This window comes from Heloderma suspectum, chromosome 10 (genome assembly GCF_057233095.1).
Source record: "Heloderma suspectum isolate Gila_16-S chromosome 10, 16-S_ref, whole genome shotgun sequence".
Taxonomy (NCBI): Eukaryota; Metazoa; Chordata; class Lepidosauria; order Squamata; family Helodermatidae; genus Heloderma; species Heloderma suspectum.
The window spans coordinates 18,731,069-18,757,539 of record NC_139467.1 but is presented as its reverse complement, the minus strand read 5'-3'; the positions used below and the strand labels follow the sequence as shown (position 1 = coordinate 18,757,539).

Below are 26,471 nucleotides of genomic sequence, written 5' to 3'. Positions count from 1 at the left end.
TCTACAAATAAAATCTTTGCATCCTCAAATGTTTCTCTCCTTTTGAGGTCTGCTGTAGGTAGAAGCAAAGGATTGACTTAGTTCTTCCTGTTAATCCCCAACACCCCTTCTGGAGTTCTATGTCTGGCGCAGGAGAGAGGGGGCACAGGCATGATGATTAATTTCTGAAATGAAAAGTGGTTCAAGTATTTATCACCTGAAATCACACCTTCTGGTTCCAGATGTGTAATACTGGCTCAGCAAAAGAGGGTGCGGGGAAGTAAAAAAAAGAGGACCACATGTTGTTAATTTGCAGAAAGCAGAAGCAATTCTCCCAAAAGGTGCTAGAATGACTTCATTGTCAGCCACGAAGCATCATCCAACGCACTGCTAACTGACAAGCTGCTAGGGGCACCAGACACAAAAGAGGACCAGCCTTCTGCACCTTTAATAGTTATGTAGAAGAGGGGCATTTCAGCAGGTGTAGATTTGCATGAAAAACTACATCTGTGGAAATTCCCTCTTCTACATTCTATAAAGGTGCAGAGGACCCAGGGCTCCTCTATATTATGGAAAAATCCCACAGCCTTTCTGTTTCCATTTCCATGGTGCAATTAGGATGGGCTCCTTTAGACAACGAACATGTGATGTGGAACTGAAAACACCCTTTCTCAGCAGCCTTGGCTTTCTATATTTTCAGTGAAACAGCATCATCTGGTGGCTGACTTATTGCACAACACCAGCATTACACACTGGCGATATCCCACTTTTTAAAGAATTCCAGCTTATCTCCAATCTTTTTGAAAGCGGAATACATGGAGAAAAGCGCGGGAGACCTCCTGGAGGTTGATGATGTTTATGTAAAGGACCTGCAAACATCCATGAATGGCCAATCACGAGTGTGCAATAAATCACTCATGTAGAGACATCCCCATCCTCTTTTGTATTTGCCCCACCCCTTAGCTACTTGTAGGTTTGCAATCTGGTCTTCCCATTTTTTTTAATGTTTTGGCATGGCTTTCCCTCCCTTGGTTTCTATTTTTTTGTGTTATTGTGTTGTTGTTGTTGTTGTTATGCATTGCTTTGGTGACTTTTGTGGAAAAGGCGGCATAAAAATAAAATATTAAAGGTGCAGAAGCCCTGACCTCTTTTGCCTCTGGCCCCTCTACCCATAAGGCTCTTCACTGACTTGCAAAATATCCCATATTAATACAAATCTTATCACTTGGGATTAAGCTAAGGTTGCTTCTCGATTCAAATCTTAGGCTGCAATCCTATACACATACTTACCTGGGAGTACACCCTGTTGAACACAAAGTGATTTCCTTCTGAACAGATGTGTACAAGATTGTACTGTTGGCCAATTAATCATATGAGCCTTGATCCATTTAGAGTGCAACCCCAGGCATGTTTACCTGGAAGCAAGTCTCACTGTGTTCAGTGGGGCTTATGCCCAGATAACTGTGCATAGGATTGTAGCCAAAATTTGTTTTGTTTTGTTTTTAAAAAGCATATGAGTGCAACAAATCATTCCGAAGCAAAAAGCATTTCTCTCACTGATATTAGATGATTCAAATGTGTATTATAGCACCAGGTATCATTTTAGAAGAGGTATTCTTTCCTTTGAGAGCAAGAAGGGAGATGCATGCCTTTTAAGATGGCACTTGCCATCTACATGCACAACAATGTCTTGTATTTAACAAACACCATTTTTAAAAGACCTGCTGCTCATCTATTTAGTCAACCAAAAGGTTTTTGTTCTGCTTTTTTTAAAAGTGCAATCGCACACATGTCTACTGAGAAGTAAGTCCCACTGAGTTCAATGAGACTTACTCCCAGGTAAGTGCATATAGAATTACAGCCTCAATTGAGTAAAGGTTAATCAGTTAAGGCTGCTGCAATTCTAGCCTTACTTGAGCCTGATTTCATGTGGTCTTCAGCCTCATTTCAAAAGCCCTCTGCAAGCAGTCAGATCAGGCCTCTGGAAAGAGGAATCTGTCCCTTTCTATGCAGCCTGCTGGGAGGAGGAGGAGGAGGAGGAGGAGGAGGAGGAGGAGGAGGAGGAGGAGGAGGAGGAGGAGGGGGGGGAGGAAAAGAAAAGAAAGAAGGGTTTGGCAGAAAGAGAGAGAGAGAGAGAGAGAGATGGGTGGCAGAGAGAGAGGATATGGGCCTGCCCACTTTTGGCTCCAGCCCCACCCACTACTAGCATGCACCCCCCAACAGATTACCCCAAGGCACAGAAAAAAGGTTCTCCACTTCTGGATTAAATGCAATAGTTAAACATAGTTATTATTCTGCATAGATTGGCCTGGTATTTACTTAAAAATTACTTAAAAATGAGGTGGAAGAACTGGTAAAACTTGAGGCTGTGAGGTAGAAGGGAAAGCATTTTTTTTAATGCTCCTATATGCAGAAAAACCATATCTGCTAGTTTAAACAACAAACAAAAGAAAACCTGCCATATTGGAAAGAAAGGTTTTAGCTCAGCCCTCTTCCTGCTTTGCTAGTTTTCTACTTGCAGAGAGGGTTTGTTTCTGTTATATGTGGGAACATTCAAAAATGCCATTCACCTGCTGCAGTCTGAAATGGTACAGTCTAGCCTGCCACCTTGCAAATACTACCAGGTCATTCCCATCTCATTCTGCAACATGTGCAGAGCAGGCCCATGTTACATAGGAGCATGAATACTTCTTGCCTGCTTGTTACGAAAATAGTTTCACGGGGGCATGAGAACATCAGAAAAGCCCCGCTGGAGCTGACCAAAGGTGTGTCTGCGAAACCTACAAGCAGGTCTCAAAGGCAACACCCCCTCCCCTGCTGTTTGCCTGCCCTGAAAACTGGTATTTTAACCCATCTCAACTGAGTGTCCCACCTTGAGTGCCATTTTTTGGCAGAAAGGAGGGGTGTCAATCAAATAAATAAACAAACAGGTGGCAGTCATCACACCTTGTGCCATACATCAAATATGTGCTGTGTGAAGTACTTCCTTGTGTCTTGTCCTGAATCTCCTGCCAATTAAAGTATACCCCTTCTACTTGCTGCAGGGGAAAGGAAATGCATTCTGCCTGTGCTCAGAGATACCCTTGATGATGACTTCCCATAATCTCCAGGGCAGTGCTTTCAATATGAGTTCTGGGTTCAAGTTCTGGCTTGCATCTGGCACCTTTCTTCTCCCAACTCCCCAGCACCAGGGCACCGCAGTGCAGAAACTCCTTCATGCATCGAAAGCAGAAGTCGCTGGGGCGCTGAGCAGGCATTTCTGCAGGCAGCAGCACTGGTGGGAGATGCTATCGTCAGATGCAAAGACTCCCACAGCAGGGGGAAGAGAGCTGTGGTTTGTTTCCCTGCAGGCCCCTTCTGCATGCAGTAAGACTCTGCTCTTCAGCAGGCTGTTGGGGCCTAGAAGATTGTATCATTTATACAAGTGGGACCTGTGACAAAATGTTACAGTGTGGAGTGCGCCGTTTAGGGTTCCAGCCAGCCATACCCTCCTCTAGAATACTCCATTCTGTTCAATGGTTTAAAGATAAAGAACATTAAGAACTGTTGTCTATCCACGGCAGACCTAACAGGTGGGCACACAGGTCACCTGATCAGTCTTCTACACCACGGTGAGATGTACTGTATTTCTGTTTAAATTATCAGAATGATTTCTGCATTTGTATCTGTACATGTAAATTAGCAGATGCAAATGTTATGCACATTTTCACCCTCTTTTCTGGTGATACATTTCCTCATTTTTGGCAATTCATCAGTGGACACCCAACAAAGATGTTTCATGTTTCCACACAGCCTGGGGTTCTTCGGAGCCTGTTGATGCCTCCACCTTGTGAGTGGATGGTGCTGGTTTGGCTACATAAAGATTGGCACTTGGAGAATGAGCTAGTGAATCAACGAGACATTTCTGACCAGGGCCAGCCCTACCATTGGGCAGAGTGAGGCAGCCCCCCCCCAGCCATTCCTCCTGAGCCCTCCAGTCGTTCCCCTCTGTTGGAGGACAGAGCTGTGTGTGCGGCTTGTCTTGCACCCCTTAAACTAGCCTGCTGCCCTCTGCTGTGGTCAAGGAACCTATCTAATTGCCAGTGTTGAAGAAAGATTCAACTGCCAGTCCAGTCAGCTTCTGTACACAGAATGCAGGGGGGCACCACCTTGACTTCTGCCTCAGGCAGCAAAATGCCTTAGGTGGGCCCTGCTTCTGAGTAAACATGGGTGAGGTTGAGACTTGACACCACCCAATTTTCACACCTAATTTTCACAATAATGCCATGAGCGTAGCTGTTTAACAACAATTTACAGAGAAGGAGTTGAGACCAAGAATGAGTGGGATGCCCAAGGGTAGACCACTCTATGACTCCCATGGTAGGATTAGAAATGTGAAATTGGGATTTCTACATCTCTTGTGGCAGAAATAGGGAGACTTCAGACTTGTACAATCTACTTCCTTTTTCACTAGAACCCCAAGATCTGCCAACCAATGCTAGGCTCAAAATAGTGCAGGGGTGGAGAACCTCTTTCAGCCTGGGGCCAAATTCAGTTTCAGAGACGCTCTCAGGGGCTGCATTCTAGTGACAGGCAGAGAGAGCTGTAGGCAAAGGGGGCTGAGCAAAGATAAAAGGAGTGGGACAGAAAATATCAGGGTATTTTAGCTTGAATGTCTCACTGCCAGTAATTAAGCCTTGGGAGAGGTATTTCAACCTGTTAGAAGGGGGGGGCGGGGAGGGGACTGCACAAAAGCCAGGAAATCTCCAAACAATTGACAGGGAGAAAGGGTTGGGGCCAGGGGAATGGGACAGGGCCATCTGGGGAACCCTGGAGGGCTGGATTTGGCCCCCAGGCCTGAGGTTCCCCACCCATGAAATAGTGGCTCAAGGGTGGAGCCAGCTTCAAAATGGTGGCTCAGAGGGTGGAGCCAACTGCCATCTGCACCCCATAAGCCATGCATTGGGATGACCTACGTGTACAACTACAAACCTACATCTAAATTACTACAGTTCATGGATTCTGACAGACTTATTTAGAAAAATAATAATAATTTTGTTGCTGCTATTGTTAATCAAGTGGAAAGCCATTCAGTGATCTTCCTTCTGCCTACCCCTATCTTATGCCTTCCTGACACACTAACTTTCTATGTGCAGGGAAGAGAGAGAGAGAGATACATGTGTATATTTTACTTGCATAAATACATATATTTATAATAAATATATTATAAATTTATTTATTTCTTACATTTCTATACTGCCCAATAGCTGAAGCTGTCCGGGCAGTTCACAAAAATTTGCATATAGATAAGCATTCGGTCATGTGAAGCCCTGTCTGAAGTGGTACAGACCCGACACAGATTTGCCACGTCAGTGAGAAGTAGGGTCACAGTTGAATTCTATTAGTGTAATCATGGGCATCTTGACACTGCTTTCAGATTATGTGACTTCAGCACATAATGGTTTATTGTGAGTCAGAAGGACACATGATGCTGCTGTAAAAAAGAATGTGAAACTTCCTTCACAACATTGATACCTTGAGGGACCAAAACAGATTGCTAGCCCTGTGACACTAGCTGACCACCCACCTTGGCAACTCTAAGGCAAGGCTCAGAAGCAGGGAATGATGGGAAATAGCCATGTTCTTTTCCTAGATACCAGATATACTCAATTGTATATTTGTCTGGTGTTTGGGGGAAAGGACAACAAAAGGGCATGGTTATTTCCTAACATTCCCTGCTTCTGTGTCTTGCTACCATCCATGGCTAATATTCAACATTAATAAGACCCAGCCTCCGTTTGTTTGTCTAATATTAATTCCTTTTTGAACAGATGGCCATCCCTGCACCTTGTGTTATGAATTCCTCCCTAGAGATTATTACGTGTGATCACACATAAGGAGATAGATGGTTGCGCCACTGAGTCACACTGTATAGCACAAAAGGGTCTGTGTGACAAAAAGAGTGCTAATAGCATGACACTATGACCAACATCCAGTTTCAAAGCAAAATATACTTAGAGGGTTGAAGGCATTACAAGTGCCAAAGGAGGAGTCACTGACAAAGAGAACAACAGGTTGAATGTGATCCAAATTGCTGACCAGTGTTCTCCCTCCAGCAGAAATTCACCCATGAGGGCCAAACTGCACATTATGTTAGTTGCCCTTGAGTTCCAGTTTTTTCTTTCACAAATCACCAGTGCGAAGATCCCAGTTTGGATTGGGATCCTGGTGTGTGGGGTAGGGAATATAAAATAACTAAATCGGGTGGGTATAAAATAACTTAGGGTGCAATCCTATGCATGTTTAGACAAAAAAAAGTCCTACAACTCTGGGAATTGTAGGACTTCTTCCTGTCTAATCATGCATAGGATTGTGCCTTTAATCAGATACTGACACCAAAAAATAGAGGATAGCTGCTAACATTTTGTCCTTCTTGCAAGCCTTCCTTGCATACCTGGTGCCCTCCAGTTGTTTTGGACTGCAACTCCTATCATCCCCAGCCAGCATGCCCAATGGCCAGGGTGGTAGGAGTTGTAGTCCAAAACATCTAGAGGGCACCAGGAGGGTGAAGGCTTGATCAAGGAATGGATTTGGCTGGCTGCAGCTGAAACCCCCTTGGACCCTTAGTCTCATCCAGCAGGGTACCTCCTAGCGTGCCTTCTAATAGCAAACCCAGGTAGTGAGTGCCAATGGGAATGTAGCCAAGATAGTATCACTGAGAAACAAGAGGGAAGTATCACAAGGCTTGGGAAACCCCCCAAGATTTCCAGATGTATAAACAAATATATAAGAAGAAACAAACCTCAGGGGGCAACCCCCTAAAAAAACACAGCCCAATGAGTGCTGACTATTAGCATGCTCCCTAACCATGGAATGCTGAGTCTCAATGGGGGGACAGGGATGGAATGGCTTATCCTTGAACAGAACATTTCTAGCCGACTGGAACTGTCAGGAGGGAGGATACACTGAAAGATAGTATTGTGAGTCCCATTTTAGTCCTTAAATTCACATTCAAGTTGCAGGTGGTGACATGGTGACATGACATCTTTGATGCATGGCTTTACCTCTTCCTAAGGCTGAGGGGTGGGTAACCATTAGAGTTGTCAGCCTCTGTCAAAGTCTGTCAATGGCAGGTGTGTGTGGATAGGAAAAAATTGGCAGGGATGGGGGGTTCACCCACTGCAGGGCACTCATTTCAAGGTCTACTTTCTCTACACATCTATTAATGGCACCAGAAGCTCGTCCTAGGCAGGAGCTGGTAAGGGAAATAGCTTCCTTCTCGAAGGCGCCACTCTTTGTAAGTTGACAAATTAGAACAGGTTCAGAGGAGGCCAACGAAGACAGTCAGCGGCACAGAAAGTCAATCTTATCAGGCAAGTTTAAAGGAACTGGGTGTGTTGAGCTTGGAGAAGAGAAGACTGAAAGGAGGTGGGGGTGGGGACTCGCTAACACATTTCAAATACCTGTAGGGGTGCCACATAGAAGAGGACAAAGATCTATTTCTCTGGTGCCCCAGAGGGCAGGGCTAGATCTGATGGGCTTAAGTTACAGGAGGGTAGATTTTGGTTGAACATTAGGAGAAAATTCTCGACAGCAAGAGCAGTTTGACAATAAAAACCAATTAACTTAGAAAAGTGATTGTATATGACACTATGATTCTGTTTTTCTTATATTTCTTGCCCTCAAAGCAAATCTGAGTTAGCTCTTTTTTATTTTATTTTAATAGATGGGGAACTGAAGCTGAGCTGAAAGCACACTCTCCAGGCCTGATCTTTTCTTTTCTATAAAATAGAGAGAACATCTCTTCTCATATGGGTCTCCCCACTTTTCAAAAGTTTCAAGGGACAGGGGCGGACAAGACATCTTGGCCACAGAGGTAGAAAATCCAAAGGGCATTCTTCCCCACCCCACCCCACCCCAAATAATACATGGCACAGGCCATTGGGAAATTCTGCTATTCAACCCCATTGGAGTGTATGACTGGGCATATGCACAGGGCTGGATTTAGGGGCAGGTGACCCAGTATTTTATGTTTTTGATTTCTCTATGATGCTGCCCAGAGAACTTCAGTTATTGCAGAGCTGGTAACTTCTGGCCCTCCATATGCTTTGGCCAACAATTCCCATCAGCCCCAGCCAGTATAGCCAATGGTGAGGGCTGATGGGAGTTGTAGGCCAGAACATCTGGAGGGTCATGTGCATAGGGTGCCAGGCTTATGGGGTACTAGGATTAGGGGTCACCTGCCACAGGCTATTTCCTCAACTAACCTTCAACTATCCACTCAACAGTTGAAACAAATTGTACAAAATGCTAATTTTCACCTTTAAAGCTGGCTACACTAACCTTTGTGGCCAGTGTTGCGTTAACATTCTGGATTTGTTTGGCTTTAAAAAAAATCATCAGAAAAATTACATCATTGCCCATTCAACAAACAGTATGCACACTAGTGATCGTGATTGGATCCATGTGTGCAAATGTGTCATCAGGGCTGACCCTCCAATGAAGCAGGGTGAAGCTCCCACTTCAGGCAGTGAAGCAGGAGGAGTGACACCCCACCCATGCTACCTTGCCAAGAGGGCCTGTGTCCTCTTCCAGTGGGTGCTCCGGAGAGCCCACCAGCTGGTCACCTGCTGTGGCAGTTGCCACAGGAAGAGAGGGGGACCAGCAGAGCTCTCTGGAGCAGCCACCTGCTTGGCAATGCCTGCAAGTGCTCCAGAGAGCCCTGGCAGTCCCGCTGTCCCACTGTGGCAAATGCTGCAGTGATAGAGCAGACAGCAGGGCTCTCTGTAGCAGCCGCCCACCCTCTGGTTTGTTCTGAGTGAAACAGAGGATGGGCACCTGTTCTCAGCCACCCACCCTCTGGGTCGTACTGAGAATCCCATCAGCAGAAGCCAGAAGGTGGGCTGGCTCTTTGTAGAGCCACATCGGCCAGAGAAAGTGCCCGGTGCAACTCTTCAGGGAGCCAGCCAGGCCCAAATGCCTGGTTCTGAGTGGGTCCTTCTGCAGAGCCCGGCGATGTGGGAGAGGATGTTCCAGGAGATTGCTTGTACTGCAGTACAGACGATCTTCTGTACTGCAATACAGGATATTTCCTGGGGCACCCCAGCCCACAATGCCTGGCTCAGAGGAAGGACCCCCTTAGAGCCAGGTATTTGGGCCTTGCCAGCTCACAATGGGCACGCTCACAAAACGCCTTGCCCATTCATAAAATATCTACCATGGTGGGTGTGGCCAGTCTCAGAACACCCAGTTCCCAGAAGCCAAACTGGTGAGACTAAAAGGAAAGTAACTTGCCCAAGAACCTAAGTACAAGGCAGAGGTGGCTCCAAATGACAAAACCATTGTTTTGAACCCAAATAAAGATGAGGGTGGAGAGCGGCAAGCCAGCAACTTTGCAGCAAGCCAGCCTCTCCTCTAAGAAATTAATTAAAACAATCTCAAGAAATAAACTAAAAATTAGGAGAGGCAGGGAGCTGGGCAGGTCTAATGTATCAATGGAAATTTCCATTTAAATGGACTGTCAGTTTCAGACAAAAAGACTGTAATATGAAAACAGTGAGAGAGGCATGTTTTGTTATTGGAATTGTTAGCCTCAACAATGATGAGGGGGAGGCAGAAGTTTTGAGCAAGACTGAGGAAGTACAAGAGGTACTTAACAGTTTTACAACCAGGAAGAAAAAGTGAAAGGGTTCACAAACTATAAGATCACTATTATGCCAGGATAGTCTCTCTCTGGTGTATTTTAATAATGAATGAAATCGGATATTAATATTTATGGGCACGCTAAACAAGGCACTGTAAATATATTCCATTAGCAGCACAGATCTGGGTTGATAAATCAGGCCTGCCAAGCTATTATTAAAATAGTATATTGATGATGACTGGAGATACTGTCCAGTAATTCTGGGGACAAACACTTAGTTCATGCATAGCACTGGTCAGCAGCCATTTGGACATCACTGTTGCCCCACTAGAACTGAGAGCATGACCCAGCACTGCACTCTCCAGTGTGGTGCCCATGGGCACCAATTTGCCCACAGACACCTCTCCTGGTGCCTGCTAGGCTCCCTGTCTCTCCTGATTTTTAGTTTGTTTCTTGTTTTGTAATATATAAAAAAAAATTACTGGGACCCTACATTTTGCAAAGCAAAGTACTGCCCTCCAGCACCATCTTTACTTGGGTTTAAAAAAGAAGTTTTGTGTTTCAGAGCTCAGATTCCTTCTCGGCTTTGTACTTTGGTTCTCGAGTAAGTTATTTTTCTTTTAGCCTTCAGGAAAATAGGTGTTTTGTGACTAGCCACTCCCCTATGGTGGCCATTTTGTGAGAGTATCCATGACACTCACTCAGGGTTCCAGATGTGCCCACTGGCCCCGATAGGTTGGGGACCCCTGAGTAGTGCCACTCTCCTGTGCAAGCCCATTTCAAGGAAAGCTCAGTAGTGGGGCGGGGGTGGTGGTGGTGTCAAGCTACCCATTTTCCAAGGAAATTAGCTCCCAAGAATGAGCTTGCGCATTTTTGTGATGTTTTGGTTGGCCTAACAAAGCTACCATAGATTGAGAAATAATTGTGCTTGAAGAGCCTTCTGAGGAATTCAGTGGTTCCTCTAGTGTGGCCACTTATGAATCACCAAAAAAGAAGACAAAATAAGACACAGATTTGCATAATATTTGCATATGCTAATTTAAATGTACATATGCACATTTAATAATACTTGCTATAATTTAAATAGAAATACAACAGATTCCTGCCATCCTGTGACTAGGTGGCCCGTGTGCCTGCTCAGTCTGGTGGGTGCTAACTCTAAATGTGCAATTTCAAGGACTCTGCTCTACCTTCTTTATCTTTAAACTTGACCTGGACTGGGCAGTCCTTCAAGTACAGGACTGTGCTCTGTAAAGCAGAATGCATGGCCACCCTAGGCTCCCCAGAAGAGTTTGAAAACCAGGATTCTAGGGAAAGAAACAAACCAGACTCTTCCCCTAACTAGCGATGCTTCCAAAATTGTCCACATGATCCAAATTTCTCCCTGGATTTTGGAGCTCCAGTGTATCTGCTTGTTTCCAAAATGGAACTGCTGCCTTCAGAGATTCATTGTTTCTTTTTAAAAAAATAATCCAAGTTTTCTACAGAGCTCTGTGTACAGTTTGCTACAGCTTTCAGTTCCTTTAGTTCACTTACGTCTTTCTCACCACCCCATCTATGTTACAAGTGCACATGTCTGCATTGTTTGTTTGCTTGTTGTTCCAATTTTCTGAATCTTGGTGTGCTCTTACACACAATTGCACCAAGATTGTTTTGGTGCTGAGTTTTATGGATGCACACATATGCTTATATTGCAACGCTTTTATAAGCATTGCAATAATGCAAACTGGATGCTATTGTATATAAGGTTGTATCAATTCAAGATTCTTTTTGTGTGGTGTTTCTCCTCCCCCAATTCCATGTGCAGGAGTGCAAGTGTGTCAGTAAAACACCACACAAAAAGGATCTTGATATGAAGATACATATGATCGTATCAAGGTTATTTCCCCCTCTCAGTGTTTTATCAATGCACATACAACGTACAATATAGGAACTGAAAACTGAGGCAAATGAACTGAGGGAACTGGAAACTGGGGCAAACATTTTGGAATTAATTTTAGAAATTCTCAGTTAAAAACCAATGCAGAAGGAGCCGAGTACAAACCAGTGAAATGATAAGGAACAGAATGGGCTTATTGTTCCCCATAACATCGCTCGCTCTATTTCTGATGTTCAGAGTTGAGTGCCGTTGGTTACATATGTAGCCAAAACAACAACACCCGCCTTCTCAAGGGGGAGGTTTGCAGAAGTATACAAAATCTTTTGAAGAAGAAAAACACCTAAAGGAAAGGATCCCAAAATAGCCCGATGAGGACTGAACATACTCAGTGGGCACAGAATGTTTACTGACTGTTGGAGAGGAGACCAGGACACCGAGAAGGGGTGGGGGGAATGGAATGGAGTGCGGGTCCCACGTGGGAGTTTATAATTCAGAGCAAAGGTGACATACACATAATACAAGTGGTATGCTCACCTAACCTGTCAAGTTGCCAATGTTTGAAACAGACCCTGCAGCTGTTCCTCTAAGAGCCTTTTGCTCTGCAGTAATCAGCCAACGATCATGTTTATTTCAGTGCCATGAAAAGCTTCTCCTGCTCATTTCTGCATCTCAAATCTCTGTCAAAGGCGCAGGAGCAGTCCAGGCGGGTATTTTTCCTTGCAGTTGGCAATCCGCCTGGCCTGGTCCAGATGGGAAAACAAAGCAAGCTGAAAGTAATAGCTCTGTGCACACATGATATAGGAGGAGACATTCAGAATGCTCTCTTCTGTGGAATCAGGGTGGCTTCTCTGTGACTTCAACAACAGACTGACAGACAGAGATTAAGCAGGTAAATTGCTTCCAATTACTTTATCTCCATGCCAGAAGGAAAAGATTCACTTACTAAATTTCTGCCTGTACTCAGATAAGAAAATAGCCACAAACATTCCCATGTGGGTTATTATTGCTACAGTTTTCTTCCTTAAACGTCCCTAGCTAACCTAGTCCTTTCTGATCAGAGTAAACTTGAGAACTTGCTACAAAATAAAAATTAAGATGAACATAAAGGGACTAACCCCCACCCCCCATAGATAGCCATGCTGGTCCTTGAGGAAAAAAAAATCCAGAATCTACAGTTGGGCAACAATACATTTATTAGGACAACCAAAATTCCACAAAAATGTGCAAGCTTTTGAGTTCTCAAGAACTCTTCAACAGGCTAGGTAGTTTTTGTACCACCTCACATGATGAAGAGTTCTGGAGAACTTGGAAGCTTGCACATTTTTGTGGAATTATGGTTGTTCCCTCCCTTGTCCCCTCTATGGACTTGATAGCAGGATCTATAACAGCAAAGGGAACACAGAGAGGCAGGATTGAGAGCCAGGCTAGACATGCTGTTTGTCTTGTGTTTTGGACTCCCATGACCTTTTTAAACAAATAGCCAGTGCACTTTGGCATGGGGGTGCGGGGCTGGGAGCTGGATTAGGACTGTGGCATGGGCAAAGGGGGCTTTAACTCTTTGCCCTTCCTGCGGTCCCCAGTCAGAATCTTCACTTACACCAGTGCCTGCTTTTCACTGTGGGAGCATCAATGTGTGTTGTCTTTCATGTTTCATCTACCTCTACCATTTCTCCTTTCAGCAGACTGCCATCAATTAGCCCGCTGATTCTTGAAATGATACCAAGCTCAAGATAAAGAGCCTAACTCTGAAGAAGCGATGATCTAAGATTAGATAAAGAGAGTGAGACAGCGAAAAGCAAAGGGAGAGAGCAGGAGCAAATAGCAGGGTTTGCACTTTGTGGAAGACTAAAATTTCAGTGGGCAAGAAACTGTTTTCAGGGCATGTGCATATGTGTGGGTGGGTCGGTGTGTTGGTGGGTGGGGGAGACAAGCAACCGAACAGTCCCATCTGAAGTTCTGGATGATGAGACCCCATATGAGAGGTCACAGTGCAGAAATAGGGAGAAAAAGAACAAGGTGTGAAAGAGAAAAAGAACTGAGTTTGTGAACCAAACTACATGTTGTACTGGAACCATTTTGCAAAAATGCCCTGGTTGCGCATGTGGATTTGCGTTTCAGAATGGGCGAGGGAGAAGGTGGCGAGGGAAGGGCCGTAGCTCAGTGAAAGAGCTCATACTTGGCATGCATAAGGTCCCAGGTTCAAACCCCAGCATCTTCAGGTAGGGCTAGTAAGGAACCTTGTCTGAAACTCTGAGAGCTGCTGCCAGTCAGTGTCAACATTACAGGGTTAGATGGACCAAAGGTCTGACTCAGTATAAGGCATCTTTCTATGTTGGGGGGCGGGGGGGGGAGAGACAGACAGAAGCCTTAACTCTTCACCTGCCAGTCACTTTTTTTAAAGTCCTCCACAGCTGCTTTGACCCCACCCCCCCAACCTTGCAAACTCTGGTCTGAGGCCCCAGGGGTGTGTGTGAAAACAGCTGGATGGGACGAGGGTGTGTGGAGTTTCATAGTGTTGACGGAGTCAGATGACTGAATGAAAAGGTGAAGACTAAAAGCCAAAGGCTACGAAGCTGCATTTAATATGTTGAGCCTGATACGGTGGTGCCAGAAAGTAGGGTTACAAACCTTTGAACCGGTCCCTGTAGCTGCCCCTTGCAGAGCCGGCCTTTCCATTAGGTCTGGGGTAGGCGACCTGGTGCATCCAAATGTTTTGTACCATGGTGCCCATAAAACCTGACTACCAGCCATGCTGATTGGAGCTATGGGAAGTGTAGTCCAAAACATCGGGAGGGAACCAGGTTTCCTACCCCATTAGAATAGGAAGAGTGAGGTGGCCACCTCAGGCAGCTGATCTGAGCTGTCCTGAAAGAGCAGCAAATTGTTAGTTATTCAATTAATTAGTGTTGCTTTTGTACTGTCAAGGTAGGGGAGATGCACTTATGGTCATTTTCTGCCTCAGGTGCCAAAATAACTTGACCGGCCTTGGCTACTATACACCTTGACTGGGGGGGCATCAATTGCTGGGGGGGGACAAAAATCACCTACAGATACCTGCAGAAGGAGTTTAACATCAAGTGGGCCCTCCTGCTCAGGAAAAAGAGTTTGAAGAAATGGATCTACTATGTTGCACTAGAGACCAGGGCACTGCTAGGCACTGAAAAGATTCCGGGCCCAGGCCCACAGGACCAGTAGCGTAGTGGCAAATTCAGAAGTGCAGGGTCCCTTCATGACAGTCACAGCCACGCCCCCTCACAGCCACGCCCCCTTCTAAAATTGTACAACCTTGTAAGGTATACAGCCTGCAGCTGGGATCCAAAAACAATGCAGCTGAGAGTAAGGCAGGGGTATTTCAATTGGACGTCTGAGAAGAAATGCAGGGGTGTTAAAATCTTTTTCATCCACTCACTCACTCACTCACTCACTCAAACACAAACATTTTGGGTTTTCAAAATATTATACTCTATGGATGCTTCATCCTCTCAACTCAGCCCTCAGGGACAGCACTCTTCTCATTTAAACAGCCCCCTTGCACATTCCCTTAGCACCCCAACATTACCCATTAGCCTTCCCTAAGCACCTTCATCATATCTTCCCCCTCCAACAGAAACGTCCACACACCCAGCTGGATTGAACTACACACACACAAACACACACACACACACACAGTGGTGTAGTTGTCACATTTGGAAATGCAGGCGCTCATTGTGACAGTCTCCAAGGGCAGTCCAAAAATTTCAGGCAGCTGTGTCAATCCATATCAACAAACCAGTTCTAGGAGTTTTCATCTCCACCAGGAGCACATCTTTGGTAAAGCGAATAGGTCTTAATTGCCCATTCCAGACCATGTCATCCCAAATATTTTGCATTCCAACATGGAACAATATATTGTTGCTTGGAAAATCCATTCCCCCCACAGCTACAGTGAGGATCACAGCTAAGCTCAGAGGGAACAGGGGATTCTGAGCAGGGTGGCAGATGACATCAGAGTCCCTGCTAATGAAAAAGTGCCAGGGCTGCGTCCCTGTGAGCCCCACCTCCACTACATCACTGAACAGGACACAAATTTGCATAAAATATGCATATGCTAACTTACATCGATACATGCACATTCAGAAATAATGACTAGGATGTATTTAAATATCAGCAAAAGCAAAGCCCAACCAATTTAATTCTCATCCAAATCACTTCAAATAAAATCAATTCTCCAATTAATTGGTACCCCGCCCCAGATCATCCCGAATCAGTAGTTTCTCTTCGGTTACAATTAATTTGCAATCGTGTGAAAAAATGCAAAATAGAGAGTGGCTGGTGCTAATCCAAAAGCACTGTCTGTTGGGGGTGTTGCAACATGTGGAGAAAGCTAACCCTTCCCTCTGCAGCTGTAAGGAAAAAGGAAAGGTTCCTCCTGTGCAACACCAGGTCATTACTGACCCCTGGAGAGACGCCACTTGTGCTGGCGTTTTCATGGCAGACTATAGCAGGGTGGTTTGCCATTGCCTTCCCCAGTCATGACTCCCTTTCCCCAGCAAGCTGGGTACTCATTTTACCGACCTTGGAAGGATGGAGGGCTGAGTCGACCTAAGCCGGCTACCCGAGACCCGGCTTCCGCTGGGATTGAACTCAGGTCATGGGGAGAGTTTCGGTTGCAATACTGCCGCCTACCACTCTGCGCCACACAAGGCTCTCTGCAGCTGTAACCCCCCTTGAAAATCACATCCCACATGACAATTAAACTAAGACAAAATCTTTCCACTGACACCAATGGACACTCGGGTCTCTAGATAATAGGTCAGGGCCCAGACCTAACAATACCCCTGCTAGAGATGCTTAGTTTCCCAAGGTTGTTTTGGTGGGCGTGGGGAAGCTAGGAGGATGCCATTGCAGTAGGCCCTTCTTCTGTTGCCATGGCAGTGCTTCAGCACGCTTGAGAGGCTTGTCCTGTTGCTGGATTCAGAGAAGGAGGAAGCAGGACTTGTGACTGCTTAGCGACCATAACGTATTTACCCACTCCCCAAGAGCAAGCATTTTGTTGTTGTTTTGTTTTAATTTTAATCCCAACTCACCCGAAGAGGTTGGGGCCTGTTGTGACCCTTTTGAAGCAAGAAGCATAAATTCAGCACTGAACGGTTTTTAAATAATTTTTCGGATTTTTGTTTTTATTATTTTTTTTACAAAACCCCACTTGTCAAATCCGAAAAATGAAAATCCCGGCTAACCCTTGGGTCAACTGCAGTTGGCCAGAACCGATGCCAGTGAACAACTATGGCAGGACGGGAAATGACCAGAGAAGTTGGGGAGGAGGTCAGGGCTGGAGTGCCAGGGACTGGCAAGGCCATCTCCATGTTTGAGGGGGCTGTGGGCAAAGTGACCCCTCGTGGGGCCCTCCTCTGTTGGTGGGGCCCCCTTGAGCTTGCCTTGGTGGTGGCAGGAAGCAGCACTCTGAGCAGGACGACAAGCAGTGCTGAGTGGCTGAGGTCTAGCCGCCATTTTAATTTCCCAGAACACCCCAGAGTCATGTTGTGCGGGGGGCATTGTGGGAAATTAATATGGTAGCTAGACTTGGCCGCCCAGTGTTCCTAATACTGCAGGGGCATTTTTTTTTTTTAATAGAGGCTCCGGAGCCCGTGTCAGCAGTGGGCCCTGTCGGAAGCAGGGCCCCGGTAGCTGTCCAAGGATGGCTGGTGTTGATGCCAACCCTGGGGAATGGCATGGTTGGGCATCTGCCAAGGTCCATATCCCGGGGGGAGGGGCACTGCCAACTGCTGGAATCTCCTGTTGCCCTCGAAGTGAGCAAGCAATGAGAGGAGCGAGAAGGAGCTGTAACCTCTCCATGTCTTGTCTTCCCCCTTCTGGGAAGTGGTATGGATTGGGCCCAGAGGGAGAGGTGAGCAAATAACGAGGAGGAGAAGGTGGATGTACTCAGAGAAGGGGTCTGACTGAGAGCATCTTGCACAAGGGCTCCCAAAACCTGAAATCAGCAGTGGAGGTGGAGACGTTTGAGGTATGAATGTGTGGGTGACATTAGGGTGGCCGTGTGTTCTACTTTACAGAGGACAGTCCTCTATTTGAAGGGTTGTTAGACAGCAGCCCTCTGTTTAAAGGCATCCTCTGTCTGATGGGCAATCCCATCCAAGTCTGGTTTAAAGTCAAAGGAACATAAGGACGGTGAGCTGGACTAGTTAGCACCTAGGCAGCAGACTGAGCAGGTATACAGGTCACCTGGTCAGTCTTCCCCGTTGTGGTGAGATGTATTGGCTCTCTGTTAAATCCTTGTCATTATTTCTAAATGGGCATCTACGCATATACATCAACATATGCAAACTTCGTGCAAATCGATGCCCTCTTTTGTCCTCTTTTTTTTTAGTGAGACATTTCCTCTAAGTGGCCACCCGTGTGTGTGTGTGTGTGTGTGTGTGTGTGTAGAATGATGAGGAACACACACAAAGTGTAGAAATAACAAGCCTAGACTTCGTGATGGAGCATGATGAGCTCACAGAGTTATGTGACAGTGAAGAAGAGCAGTGCAAGCGTGTTGCTGTAACGTGAGGCAGGCTGGCTGACACGGTGGTGGTGGTGACGGGGCGCGGGGGGGGGCAATCATTGTAGCTCTGAGATGCTGGTGGGACAGCTAACACAGGAAGCCAAGGCAGGAAGTCTGAGGCCACAATGCCGGAAGCCTCTGTTGTTGCTGATAAGGCCTGCCTAATGGGGAGCTGAGGCTTGGAGCTGCCCTGTTAGCCAGGGGGGACTTTAAATAGCTCTCCCATCTTCTATAATAAAGGACCTGTGTGTGTGTGTGTGTGTGTGTGTGTGTAAGCAAGCACTGGAGGGGGTGGGGGAGGTCAAGAATGGGGACACAATTTCCTGTTTGGCTATTGAAATCCTGAGTATTGGGGAGGAGGGTATTAGTCAGTTCCAGGCCTCCCTGCTCCAGCTATTGTTTCTCTTTTATCTGTTAATGTACACACATGGCTAGCTACTAGGACACCCAATTATTTACAGTGGTTAAAACAAAAAGGGAAATGGAAGAGCTCGGAAGGATCTCTCCAAACCTGGGGGAATGGGCATCAAAATAATAAATGTGGTTCACTGTCAGCAAGTGTAAAAGCGATGCATATTGGTTGGGGCAAACCACCCCCTACGTTTACATTGGCAGCGATGGGGTCTCTGAGCTGGTGGTGACCGACCAGGAAAGGGGCCTTGGGTTTGTGGTAGATACCCAGATGACCCAGTGTGTGGCTTCTGTGCAAAAGGCAAATTCCATGTTGGGCTTCATAAGGAAAGTAATCAAAAATAAAACTACCAGTATCATACAGCCCTTATACAATTCTATAGTATACAGTGTACAGTGCAGTTCTGGTCACCACACCTCAAAAAGGATATTGTAGAGCTAGAGAAGGCGCAGAAAAGTGCAACCAAAATGATGATGTATTTTGTATCATCTGTTTTGATCATGTAATCATATGAAGACAGACTACAGGATTTAGAGCTTTGGAAAACAGTAAATAAGGGGAGACTTGATGGAGGTGTATAAAATTATGCATGGTGTGGGAAAGTGAAGGAAGAGAAGGTTTTCCCCTTCTCTAATAATACCAGATGCCGGGGTCATTCAATGAAGCTGAATGGTAGGAGATTCAGGACAGATAAAAGGAAGTCCTACTTCACACAGCATAATTAAAACTACAGAATTTGGTCTCACAAGATGTAGTGATGGTCATCAACTTGGATGGCTTTAAAAAAGGATCAGACAAATTCATGGAGGGTAAGGCAATGGCTACTAGTCATGATAGCTATATTTTATGCCCTATATCAGAGACATTATGCCTCTTTATGCCTGTTGCTGGGGAAAATCTGAAGAGTGCTACTACACTCATGTCCTACTTGTGGGCTTCCCATCGGCATCTTGTTGGCATTTGTGAGAACAGAATGCTGGACTAAATAGGCCTTTGGCTTGATCCAGCAGGGCCCTTAGGCTCTTACAAGCATTACCAGCAATCATACAGAGCAATACATTTTTAAATATTCCTCTAGGCCCTAAAGCACTTGCCCAAGATACAGGCTTAGGCCCAGCCTAGCATGATAAGAGAGGACTATTATACCCTCCCCATCAAGACTGCTGCCAGAGGAGTCCAACCAATGAAGCCTTCACTGCCCCTCCATGTGGAGAAAAAGCTTCTCCTCTTGGGTTTCTGCCAGTTCCACAACTGTTAAAGGCACAGCAACAATTTCAGCAACCCTTACAACAACCCTCTAAGGTAGAGCAGACCAAGCACACAACGTTATCACTCACTGATTGTTTTTGCAGCTGAATACAGAAGTTTGCAACCCTAGCAAACACTGTCACAAATTTACTGTAGAAGTGGAATGAGATGTTGTAGCTCCAGTAAAGAAGCCAGACCTGTAAACTAACCTGCACGTCAAACTACGACTGTTCCAGAAGGCTCTGTAGAGCAGATACAAAAAACACAGTGTTGGTTCCAGGCTTTGGGGTCAGGGGCAGTTTTGGGCAAGACACCAATTCAGTGGCCTCTTTAACCTGGAAGAGGTGGGGTGTACAAACTGAGAATCCACTCAAACTGTCTCATCACAGAGATATCAAGAAGGTCAACCGGAGACTGGCAATACTATTAGGGTACAGGGTCTCTTGCTAGTCTTCAGGCTGAAGCAGATACCTGGTCATGCCTCTGCCTATCGGCAACGACTAACAAGAATGGCTCAGTATTTTTTGTTCTTGAAAATTAGATCAACCAACACTGATCTACATGCATCCTGATCCCCCCCCCCTTATGGAGGCAATAATGCAAAACTACGCCCCCTCCATTATAAATCCTTAAAGGGCTTTTGCTGAGTTTTCGTGTTGGGGGGGGGGGCACAGCTTTGAGGCAGGGAGAATCAAGCCAGAAAATTTTATCGCAATTGAGCTGAAATAATTATTTTTAAAAATCAAAGATCAACTAGTTTCTCCAAGAACGCACACATGTTGAGCCAAGTGAGTCTTAATTCCTCAGAATTTCAAATCAAAGTGGACGTTTAGCAGACAGATTCGAGAAGCCTAAGGCATCCATGTACTTCAGTGACTCGCTGGCAAACCCACTCAGAAATGTGTGATGAACAGGAAAATAAATAAATTAAAAATGATAATAATAAAAAGATAAAAGTCAAAAAGGATAAACCAGGGTGAAAGCTGGAAAATGATAGTGACTGAAATCCAAAAGGAAGATAAAACTGACCTCTTATGATGGGGTTTACCTCCAGTTTGGGAAATGGGGGGCTGAAGTGTCCCGCACACTTTGTATCCATCCCTGGAATTCTGTGGTTTGTCAAGCCAATACAGGTATCCCTACAGGAGTATCCTCTTCCCTGGCACACTTCGATCTGGGGAAAGAGGGGGTGTCTCCATGTCCACTCGTGACAATGTCGCAGGATCCCCAATTCCTCCCTCGTCTGATGTCCCTCGTTTGGTCAGACTCCACAATGGAAAAGGCTCACCACTTCAGAGCTGAAGGCGTCTCTCGTGGTGGTTTGGTTTGGGTTTTTTAAGCTCAGAGACATCAACCGCCACGAAAGGGAAGGAAGAGGAAATTTTTTTGTACCAGAAGGAAAGAGCGGAGGGGGCCCCTGTTTCTGGAGCTGGGTGTGTATGAGAGAGAGGAACTGAACCAGAGACCAGCACAGTGCAAGCCTGAGACAGAGATGGGGGAGAGGGAATCGGCTGCTAGCAAAGCTGGAGAAACATCTCCAGAACTTACCTTGATGGTGCAATCCATGGCACGCCTCTACCTGTTGCTTCCCGCCTAGAGCTCCATGGGCACTCAGCTGAGTTGCATTGGCAGGGGCTGATCTTGCACGGGGGGCCGGATGAACAGGGCTTGGGTGTGTGTGTGTGTGTGTCTAATTTTGGGAAGTGAAGTCACACAAACCGCCGGGGCTGGTTTCCTATTGGTGTGACCAAGTTTGCAGGCTGTGAAACTTTTTTTTTTATAGCATTGTTGGTTTGCGAGCATTTTTTTTCTTTTTCGTCTTCAAATTGCAAAGAGGGGTTAGAAGTCAGGCGATTTCAGATGAAAGAAACTGGGAGATGTGATGGAGATTGTTGGGGGAAAACAAAGTGTCTTCTTGAAGGGCCATTTGATTTCAGTTAAAGGGATCTTTAGGTTATTTTAATGACCTGTTCTATAAGAACTCTGACCAAGAGGGGTGCTCCCAAGAAAAAGGAGGAGGACCACAGGATATGACATCCAAAAGCAAAGGTGCAAGAACTAGTCGCTGGTTGAAAATTAGCTTCTTAGATGAGAAAGGCACTCTACATGTTCAGAGGCACCCTCATCACTGGGGCATGAATATAATCCCAAGTAAAGCACAATAGGATCTGGATGGAAAATAAGCAACCACGCTGATTCCTCTATAGTTCTAGATTTCCAAGTGAGCTGCCATGTCTATGTATGTGTTTTAAAATACATATTCAGGATTACTAGCCTACTCTGCTCTCGAGGTGAATTTAGCTCTAGATCCAGATATTATTCCAAGCCATGCTATTCTGTTATGCAAAGTAGCTCTTCCTAAGCTTGGGATAATTGACAATGGACAACTGATGGCCAATTAGGCTACTTTGTGACCAAAGCCACCTTGGAATATACCTTGAGTCATGTCAGCCTGTTGGACTGAAGGCTGAAACCGGTTTTGCTTGGTCTGGGAAGAGGAGGGAAAACAGTCGAAAGAAAAAGCAGTAGATTAGCTTTTGTTGGGACAGTTGGTATCAAAAGTCGAGGTATTCCAGTTTTCTCCAACCTGGTGCCTCCTAGATGTTTGAGACTACAACTCCCATTAGCTCCAGCCAGCATGTAAAATGGCCAGGGTTGATGGGAGTTGTTGCCCAAAACTGGGGAAGGCTGGATTAGATGGCTGCTGAAAGGTTGGAATATATTGTCTGTTCTCTCGCTCTTACTACTTGGGACACATTCACAGGTAGGGCTGGCCCAAGACTTTTTGCTGCCTGAGATGAAGAACAAAATGGTGCCTCCTCCCATTTGATGTACAAAAGCTGGCTGGACTGGCAGCTGAATCTTCCCTAAACACTGGTGATGCGACAGCATCCTCCATCACACCTGAAGACAGCAGGCTAGCACAGGAGGCATAGCAGAGACCACTTGGCACACAGCTCTCTCCTCCAACAACTTATTGCTGCCTCTCAGCATCTGCCACCTGAGGCAGCCGTCTCACTAATGGTAGGGCCGGCCCTATTCACAGGATGCTGATTCACACACACACACACACACACACATATACGTGTACAACATCACTTGGTATTTTATCCTAGTGAGCTACTAGCAGCTCTTTCACTCATCAGCAATGAGCCCAACCTTAAAAACGCACATTTGTTTCTAAGACTTAAAAAATGAATACACTTCTGAACATGGTTGATGTGATGTGCAGTTTTTAATGCAAACGATCATCTTTGGAAACATAGCTGTTTTAATCAGAATTATCAGTCAGGCTGTTCTTATCCTGTGAACGGACGCAGGACTTAAAAGATAGGCACTAGCTGTTGATAGTTGCCATATCTGCTGTAGAGAAAAGTAGCCTTAAGCCTCTCCTCCTGGTTGTATGTGGCATCCGTCAGTCAATTTATTATTTGTACCCTGCTCTTCGGCTAATAGAGAAGAGTGGCTTTACATCCCCAAAACCTCCCCCAAACCTGGAAGTACATATAAACAAACTTCAAACGCACTAAAAACAATGCAGTAATGATTGACACTGAAACTGAATGAAAAGCAGCAGTCTAAAACCCAGAAGCCAGATGACAATGGGTTGGATACAGACTAAGGGCGCAATCCTATGCATGTTAACAGAGAGAAATTTAGGATTGAGCCCTCAGTCATACTTACAGTAGAAATCAGTTGGACTTGAGTTAGTTCAAGATGAAATTAAGTCCTCTGGATTCCAATGGGTCCACTCCTAAGTCTGACTAAATCCAGATCCAATCCAATCCCATTAAGCATCTCATTTAGGAGCCATAATACCCATTAATTGAAATGTGTGGCTGTCCCTACCCATGTCTAATTTCTGTGTCACCCGATAACGTTTAGATCAGCCCCCCAGATGTGCTGTCCAGATGTGTTTAGATCAGCCCTCCAGATGTGTTGAACCACAACCAGTGGTAGCTGTTGCCTGCTGGAGCTGGTGAGGCGGAGGGCACAGCAGCAAACGGTAGGCAGAACCAAGAGGTCACCATATGTGGAGCCAACTACAGCATGAGTTCAAAGCAGAGGGTTGGGGGCACAGAGAGGTTTGTCCCTGACCCATACAACAACATAAACGTACTCCTTTGAGCTCCATTTGCTACAGCAGCAACCCATTGTGCAGAAGGAGCAAACTGAGGCATATAAGTTAACTTTATTCTCATGAATGCAAAGCGAAGGGGGGTTGGTGGTGGCGGTGGGGAGGCTGTCTGACTCATACAGCACAAAAGCAGTCCTTTGAACCACATCTGCAAACCTTCACAATTACTCAATTACTTCAGAAAGCATGAGGGAAAGCATAGTCTATGGCTATTTATGTTAGTGCTTAAAATAACATTAATCCCCCCTCCCCCTTTTCCCTCTTCCCACTCACTGATGGCTTGTCCAAAATCTGGTCCATTTACGATCAGCAGAAGTCATTTTGTGTTCTGTGTTTTCCTCTTTTTTCATCAATATGCTGTCTAGGGGCATCCTTAGGTACTCAACTGGTTTGTCCCCTGGGCCCATAGATACAGATTTGCATATGCCAATGTAGAAGTATAGATGGGAATTTAGAAATAATTTCTAGAATTTTAATTTTCACAGAAGGCAAGCCAACTAACTTCACAGACTCTTAGCCTCACCTGCCTCACAGGGTTGTTGTGAGGATAAAATACTGAGGAGGATCATGTAAGCCGCCTTAGGTTCCTTGCAAGAAGAAAAAAATCTAGGATATAAATGTAATCAATAAATAAGGGTGGTAAACTGTATTTTGGGGGGAACTGTCCTTGATTATATATGTTCCCATAGGGAAAACTCCCTGATAAGCTTTTTGACATACTCCTACGTAGGACACTTTGAGCACCACATTGCATTTTTTAATTTTACTTTAAAAATTTATATCCTGCCATTCTCATAAAATAACTCGAGGCAGCTAAAAACCTATCAATTAAAATCAACAACACGACAAGCAAGCAAGCAAGCAAGCAGTATGAAAATACACAAGTAAAAAACCAGTAGGGGGGAAAAGGACTTCTAGGGGCATCTTTTGAAAACACGGTGGGTGTTTACGATGCATAATTACACCTATGTAAATGTGCTTGAGGCTGCAATCCTCTCTACCCACTTATCTGTGAGTAAAATCAGTGGGACTTCTGAGTAGACATGTCTAGGACTGTGCTGTAATTGCATTCTTGTCTCATGTGTCCTACTTTTGGTGCAGAATGTGTTGGTTTGATTTTAGATTCAGAGAGAGAGAGAGAGAAGCAGTGCCAGCTCTAGGTTTTTGAGGGCTCTTGGGCAAGACATCCTCAATATGCCCCCTCCCTCAGTGCATCTACCTTCTCACCACCCGTGCTGCAAGCTTCTCTTGCCCCCATCCTCTTCCTCATCACTGCTCCCACTTGTTTGCTTGGCAGGCAGAGAACCAGTCAGCAAGGAGGCACTGGAATCTACTGCTCCTCCTCAACATCACCATTGACTGGGCCAGAGCAAGAGGCAAGTGATCAAGCAGGCTGCCATGGTAAAGAGGAGTAGCCAAGCCTGGGGGGGGGGGCTCGGGGGGGGGGGGGCTCTTGTCAGGGGGCTCAGCTGGGTTGTGGGCCTTTGGCAGGTGCCCAACCAGCCTGGAAAGAGGGATAGAGCAGAGAAACACAACTCTCCTTCTCCCCCTATAAATATATCTATACGATCTCAATCTGTGATTGAATGGGGAGGTTTTGCCTGCGTGGGCCGTTGTTGCGGTTGTGAGCATTGCAGTGCACTCGCCTGGCTGCAAAAGGAATGGAATGGGAACCAGCCACACACTTCAGTATGCGAGGGCCCATATAATTCGGAGACTGATAGTGAATGAAGGAGGTTCCTGCTCTGGAGGCCTGCCTTTGAAGAGCAAGAGAAAATTGCTCAGCTCTCTTGAGTTCAGTCAGAAATGGAGTGGCCTCGCCATTCAGAGTCCTTTTTCTTTTTTTCTTTTCCTCTGAGTTCTGTTGCACCTGGTTTGTGCGTTGTGGGGAGGCGTGGGGCCCTGCGGTTTCCGGTCGATGTTATGCACTCCTTGCCTCAATGCTGGGGCCGTTGCACAATCTCGTACTTTCGGGCTGATGCACCCCTCCCTCCCTTGAGATGCCCTGAAAAGGGGAAGGGGCTGAGAATGGGGTTGGGGAGGGGTTGTAGGGTTGTCTCTCCATTCAACCCCCCCACCCCCCAGATTAACCAGGGCACCACAATTTCTGCAGCGATCATCACAGAAAGATGCTGCAGCCTGGCTTTTTCCAACCGAGTGCTTTCCAGATATGTTGGGCTCCTATAAATGCCAGCCAGCATGACCGTTGGCCATGTTGGCTGGGGGATGATGGGAGTTGTAGTCCAAAACGTCTGGGGGGCACTAGATTGGGGAAGGCAGCTGTAGGCAGATGGAGAGAGGTGGGAAGGGCATACCCAGGTTCCAGCCATTACGCATGGACTAAAGGTTGGGAGGCTGGGAAGAACCAGGACTCCAGGGTTCCATCTACGACATGGGTGGGGAATTTGTGGCCCAGTGGATGTTGGATTGCAACTCCCATCACCTTGACCATTGCCTATGCTGGCTGGGGCTGATGGCAGTTGGAGTTCAAGAATTTCTCGTGGGCCACAAGTTCCTTGTCCTTGATCTCGGACAGGGGTGCAGAACCAATTTCAGCCTTAGGGCTGAATTCATTTTGGAGAAGCTCCCAGGGCTGCATTCCAGTGGTGGGTGGGGACAAAGGTAAAAGGGGTGGGGCTAAAAATACCA

General features: G+C 45.9%; 2 protein-coding genes across 6 annotated transcripts in view; one reads left to right on the top strand and one right to left on the bottom strand.

Moving 5' to 3' along the window:
• LOC146337872 (retroviral integration site protein Fli-1 homolog) overlaps nt 1–21,389 on the bottom strand; it is a 51,666-nt gene extending 30,277 nt beyond the window's left edge. For 2 of the 3 annotated variants that reach the window (XM_084815386.1, XM_084815387.1), the window contains exon 1: nt 21,233–21,334. In XM_084815386.1, the coding sequence (XP_084671512.1) occupies nt 21,233–21,250 (18 nt within the window). In that variant the 5' untranslated portion in view covers nt 21,251–21,334. Of the gene's footprint in view, nt 1–21,232 lie in introns of all 3 variants that reach the window. The other variant, XM_084815385.1, reaches the window with a different exon arrangement.
• The window catches only part of ETV2 (ETS variant transcription factor 2), a 33,171-nt gene continuing 18,917 nt past the window's right edge, over nt 12,218–26,471 (top strand). For 2 of the 3 annotated variants that reach the window (XM_084815388.1, XM_084815391.1), the window contains exons 1-2: nt 12,218–12,369; nt 25,120–25,198. The gene's annotated coding sequence lies outside the window, so the exon portion shown is untranslated. The remainder of the gene's footprint in view (nt 12,370–25,119; nt 25,199–26,471) is intronic. The other variant, XM_084815390.1, reaches the window with a different exon arrangement.